The sequence below is a fragment of the Neopelma chrysocephalum genome, unplaced genomic scaffold (assembly GCF_003984885.1).
Source record: "Neopelma chrysocephalum unplaced genomic scaffold, ASM398488v2 Primary Assembly neopelma1_26, whole genome shotgun sequence".
Classification (NCBI taxonomy): domain Eukaryota; kingdom Metazoa; phylum Chordata; class Aves; order Passeriformes; family Pipridae; genus Neopelma; species Neopelma chrysocephalum.
The window spans coordinates 1,557,215-1,561,981 of NW_020897695.1; the positions used below are offsets into that span (position 1 = coordinate 1,557,215).

General features: G+C 55.7%; 1 protein-coding gene across 1 annotated transcript; it reads left to right on the plus strand.

Moving 5' to 3' along the window:
- Nucleotides 1-401: 401 nt before the first annotated feature.
- EVX1 (even-skipped homeobox 1) lies at nt 402-4,189 on the plus strand. Its single transcript, XM_027676137.1, has 3 exons — nt 402-948; nt 2,409-2,659; nt 3,381-4,189. Exons 1-3 carry the CDS (start codon nt 519-521, stop codon nt 3,909-3,911), a joined length of 1,212 nt encoding a protein of 403 aa, XP_027531938.1. The 5' UTR covers nt 402-518; the 3' UTR covers nt 3,912-4,189.
- The last annotated feature ends 578 nt before the right edge of the window (nt 4,190-4,767 follow it).

Here is a 4,767-nt window from a genome sequence, read left to right on the forward strand (position 1 = left end):
CTTCGCCTCAATTCTACATCAAGGTTGTGGCTTAAAGCAGTCAAAGGGCTATATAATTGCCAGGCAAGGCTTCCCCCCGCGGAACTCTCTCCGCATGTTACAACCTCTTTGCAGCTTAGCTCCATATGCATCTCTTTTTCACACTTCCCTCTCCATCTCGGGCTCCTACACCTGGTGCATCATGCATTTAGCCCATTCGCTCCGGCTCTTCTTTCATCTTCCCAATGGCAGACGTTTCTATTTATCCACTGGCAATCAATGTGTGGCGTCACCGGTGGTACTGTAATGACGACTGCACCATTGAGGATGACAGCTTAGAAAGAAGAGGGCAATGGTGATCCCTCCCAGAGCAGCACAGCAGAGTGTAGCGCTCGCATCACAAGGTCACCCTATCTCACCGCTCGTTCCTCTGCATTGGCAGGAGAGGGTTGCTGGGTTTGTACAAGGCTGGGGCGGGAGCGGGAGGGAGGGGGGGAAGAGATCTGGATTTTTTCTCCCCTCCCTTAAGCAAAGCCACAATGGAAAACAGGAAGGAGATGGTGATGTTTCTGGAGGGGACAACTCTTGGCGCTCTAGTTGGCAAGAGGGTGCCTAATTTGTCCGAAGCAGTGGGGAGCCCCGCTCCGGAGCCGCAGGACAAGATGATCCATCGGAACTGCCTCAGCCCCAGACCTGGCCCCTTGTCGTCCCGGGAGAGAGGAGGAGGAGGTGGCGGAGGAGAAGACGAAGAGGAGGTGGAGGTGCTGCCAGGGACAGGGACGGTGCCGGAGAGCCGCTCGGCGGCGGCAGCACTGCTTTCGGCCGGACAGCAGCCCCCCGCGCCGGAGCCCCCCTCCAGCAAAGGGCAGCAGAGCAGCTCGGACACTGAGTCGGATTTCTATGAGGAAATCGAGGTGAGCTGCACCCCGGACTGCGCCACGGGGAGCGCCGAGTACCAGCACAGCAAAGGTACCCAACTCCTTCCCATGCCTCCAGACCCCCGCCCGCTCCGGGGCTGGGTGGCAGCACTGGGGGGGGCGGGGGGCTGCCGGAGAGGGTTTTCATCTCGCCAGCTGAGCGAGGGGCAGCGAAATCTGTGTGTGTGTGTGTGATCTCCTTTCCTGGCTGATTCCTCGTCTCCCTGCCACCGGGATACTTGTTTGGGAGTCAGAGGACACGACACCGGGCAGCCCCCGCATCCCTGGAGGGGAGCCAGGCTTCCCGTCGCGGATGCAATCAGGTCTGCGGCTTGTTCCGTAAGACCCCCTTGGCCAAGACCACCACCCGCTCTTCCCTTCAATTTATTCTGTTTTATTTTTATTCTTCCCTATCGCCTAGACAGTGCATGCTCCAGGAAATCCCTTACGATCCTCCATGCCGGCGGGTTTTTTTGTATGTGTGTGTGTGGGAGCAAGATCAAACGGGTTTTGTGGCCGAGAGCTGTTTGTGGTTTTGCAGGGTGAAATGTGCCCGGGCGAGTGCGGAAGCGCCCATAAAGACCGTAAAATCGCTCGCCTGCCCCAAGAGCGGTAGCGACGGCCTTGTTTGCGAGTTGGGTTTAAAAAAAAAAAAGGCCCAAATTACCTTGTCACTTCTATGTCTCCGTGGCGCCAGCTCGGAAATGGTCCCAATGAATTAATTGCCTTTGGTCTCGGGCACAATGAGGGAGAGTTGCATTTGAAAGCAAAAGCAGCGGCCAGGCCCCTTTTCCCCCTGCCCCCACTTCCCACTCTCTATTCCCACCTTTCCAGCTCGGCAAAGATCCCCCCTACGCTGACAACAACCCAATTCCCCCCCCTTCCCGTTCCTCCATCACTTCAAGAAGAAACCGGGAAGTGTGGAGAGCGCTGTCTGCCCTCCCTTGTTCCTTACAGGCTCGTTGAAAATATCCCATCCTGGGCTTTGGAGGCTGAGCAGAGGATCCCCGAGGCCTCGTCTTTCCTTCAGAGAGAAAAGGGTCCCTGCCTGCTCCTCTCCTGGGTCCTTGCTGACCTGGAGAAAGGCGCCGCGGAGACGTGCGGCTTGGCCGGCGGGCACACCTGCCTTTCCCAGACGCTCAGAGTCGGGGGATGCTGCGGCGCCCGCCTCCGGTTTCCCGGTGGGGGAAGCGAGTGCGGGGTCATCGGGCAGACACCGCCAGTGCGGCGTGTGTATGTTGGGGAATGGCGGAGGCAGATTACCTTTCAACCAGAGTGAATAAGCACCCGTCAAACCCTTAACCGGTGTTTCATCCCCCTTCTCCCTGCCCTCCTCTCCGGTCCCTCTTGCATGTCTTCCCAGCATCCTCAGTACACCCGAGCAGGCACAGAAAAGCCTAATGGGGAGGACTGGGTGGGGAGAAGGGAGTTCGCTGGGGCGGCGGACAGCGAGCATCCCTCTGTGCCTGCCGTCCTCCGAGCGTGTGTCGTTGCTCCGGGCTCCCCACGCAGGGCCGTGCTCCGAGGCGTTGGCCGGCAGCCCCAGCAGCGGGGGGGATCACCCCAAGGGCAGCGGAGGCGGCGGAGGCTCCCAGGGCTCACTCGCCTGCAGCGCCAGCGACCAGATGCGCCGGTACCGCACCGCCTTCACCCGCGAGCAGATCGCCCGTCTGGAGAAGGAGTTTTACCGGGAAAATTACGTGTCCAGGCCCCGGAGATGTGAGCTGGCGGCTGCTCTAAATCTGCCAGAAACCACCATCAAGGTACACGCAGCTCGGACATGTTTCCAATTAGCACGATATAAATCTATATGGCCAAACTTCCTTGCAAAACTCGGGAAAGCACTTCGCCAGCACAACCTTCCCTCTCAGCTCCCCCCGCCTCCCGCCCCTTTCCTGGCCCTGCCCGCACCCTGCAGCAATGCGGGAGAGGGGACACGGCTCCTGGAGCCATCCCGGCCAGCACCGCTAATCCAACCTCTCCCTGGCAGATTACTTTTAATCCTTCCTTCAGTCCAGTCCAAATCTCGCTCAGCTCTTGGGGGAGGGAAGAGGAAGCCAGTAGCAGATCTTGTTTCCATCTCACTTTCCTTTGCCTTTTCAAAACTATTTGCTCATGAAAATAAACCCGACAGCAAGCCAGGTAGTTCTGGATGCGAAAGGGCAGCAAGGAGGCAGAGCTGCCCAGTTGGCCGAGACCCGGGGCGGGGGATGGTGCGCAGCAGGACAAGCCCTAGCAAGCAGAAAGGAAAACAAGCAACCTAAAAGGGCTACTCCTCTGGGTCTCCCTATAGGTTTTTTACTGGGGCTTAACTGATCCCTCCGTACGTGATGACAACTCCCTCCGAGGGGGAGAACTGGCGTCGGTCTCCGTTCTCCGGTAGATCCGCGTCCGCCGCACCGCCCCGGGGCAGGGGCTGGTACCAGCGGCCAGGCGGAGCGGAGCGACGGCGGGTGACGGCTCTTGCCTCCCCTCTCCCCGCAGGTTTGGTTCCAGAACCGCAGGATGAAGGACAAGCGGCAGCGCCTGGCCATGACCTGGCCTCACCCGGCCGACCCGGCGTTTTATACCTACATGATGAGCCACGCAGCGGCCACCGGGAACCTGCCGTATCCATTCCCGTCCCACCTGCCCCTGCCCTACTACTCCCACATGGGCATCGGCGCCACATCGGCCTCTGCCGCCACCCCCTTCAGTACCCCCCTGAGGCCGCTGGACACCTTCAGGGTCCTCTCCCATCCCTACCCGAGACCAGAACTGCTGTGCGCCTTCAGGCATCCCTCTCTCTACCCTGCCCCAACTCATGGACTCAGCAGCGCCGGGAGCAACCCCTGCTCCTGCCTGGCTTGCCACAGCGGCCAGTCCAACGGGCTGGCGCAGAGACCCTCTGGATCAGACTTTACCTGTTCTGCCACAACCAGGACTGACTCCTTCCTGACTTTCACGCCCTCTGTGCTGAGCAAAGCCACCTCAGTTTCTATGGACCAGCGAGAAGAAGTACCTTTAACGAGATAAACCTTTGTCTCAGGGTTATTAAACACTTGTCCCTTTCCCGGGCTTCTCTTCGAGTTAATGTTCTTACAGCCCATGTTTATTTAATCGTGTTCTCTGCTCAGTCGTGGACACCTACAGGAAAAAAAAGACTAAAAATAGCTCAGTCTTAAAAGGATTTACATTCCAAGCTGGGGGGAGGGGGAAAGAAAAGGGAAAAAAAAGAGAAAAAAGAAAGAAGAGAAAAAAGAAGAAAGAAGAAGGAAAGAAATTACTAGTGGTTTATCTCTGAGGTGGATTTTAGGCACGAAAGAGGAAGAAAATCAACTCGAATGAAATACATTTCAGTAACCTATAGAAATGTGCTGGGACTTTCTTTTCCATGGATAGACTTCTTCCCAAGGGCTGGGGCTTCTGCAGATCACAGCAACAAACCTTATGCACAAACCTACGAGACAGAGGAGGAAAATCTGAAATACTTGAAAGAAACATTATCTTGATAACGAAACGGCTTGTGCGCATGAAGAAAGCAAAGATGTAATCTCTCAGTGTTCAGAAAATAAAAACGGGCAGGCAGCAAAAAAACCAAAAGATTTTCTGTTTGCACCTCGACAGTATTATCCATTTGTCTCTACAGAGAATAACAATGCTCTACCATAAAGAAAACCTGTCATTCTGTACATTACTTTTGTGGTTTAATTGCATTCTTCGCCCTCCCTTTTCTAGTCCTTCGTTGTGAGCAGAAATCCAGCATTTCATTTCCTCTTTTATTCCAACTTTTATTTTTAAGAGGCAAACTTGAATTGGCAGGGAAAAAATACGAGCTCCTACCTCTTTATGGGTCAGAGCTATTTGTCCTTTAAATATCAATGTCCTATTA

Bases quoted from the DNA above. Each gene is read 5' to 3' on its own strand.
- EVX1 (XM_027676137.1), top strand. From the start codon at position 519: ATGGAAAACAGGAAGGAGATGGTGATGTTTCTGGAGGGGACAACTCTT. The intron at 949-2,408 runs GTACCCAACTCC...CTCCCCACGCAG, and splicing joins CGAGTACCAGCACAGCAAAG to GGCCGTGCTCCGAGGCGTTG. The intron at 2,660-3,380 runs GTACACGCAGCT...CTCTCCCCGCAG, and splicing joins TGCCAGAAACCACCATCAAG to GTTTGGTTCCAGAACCGCAG.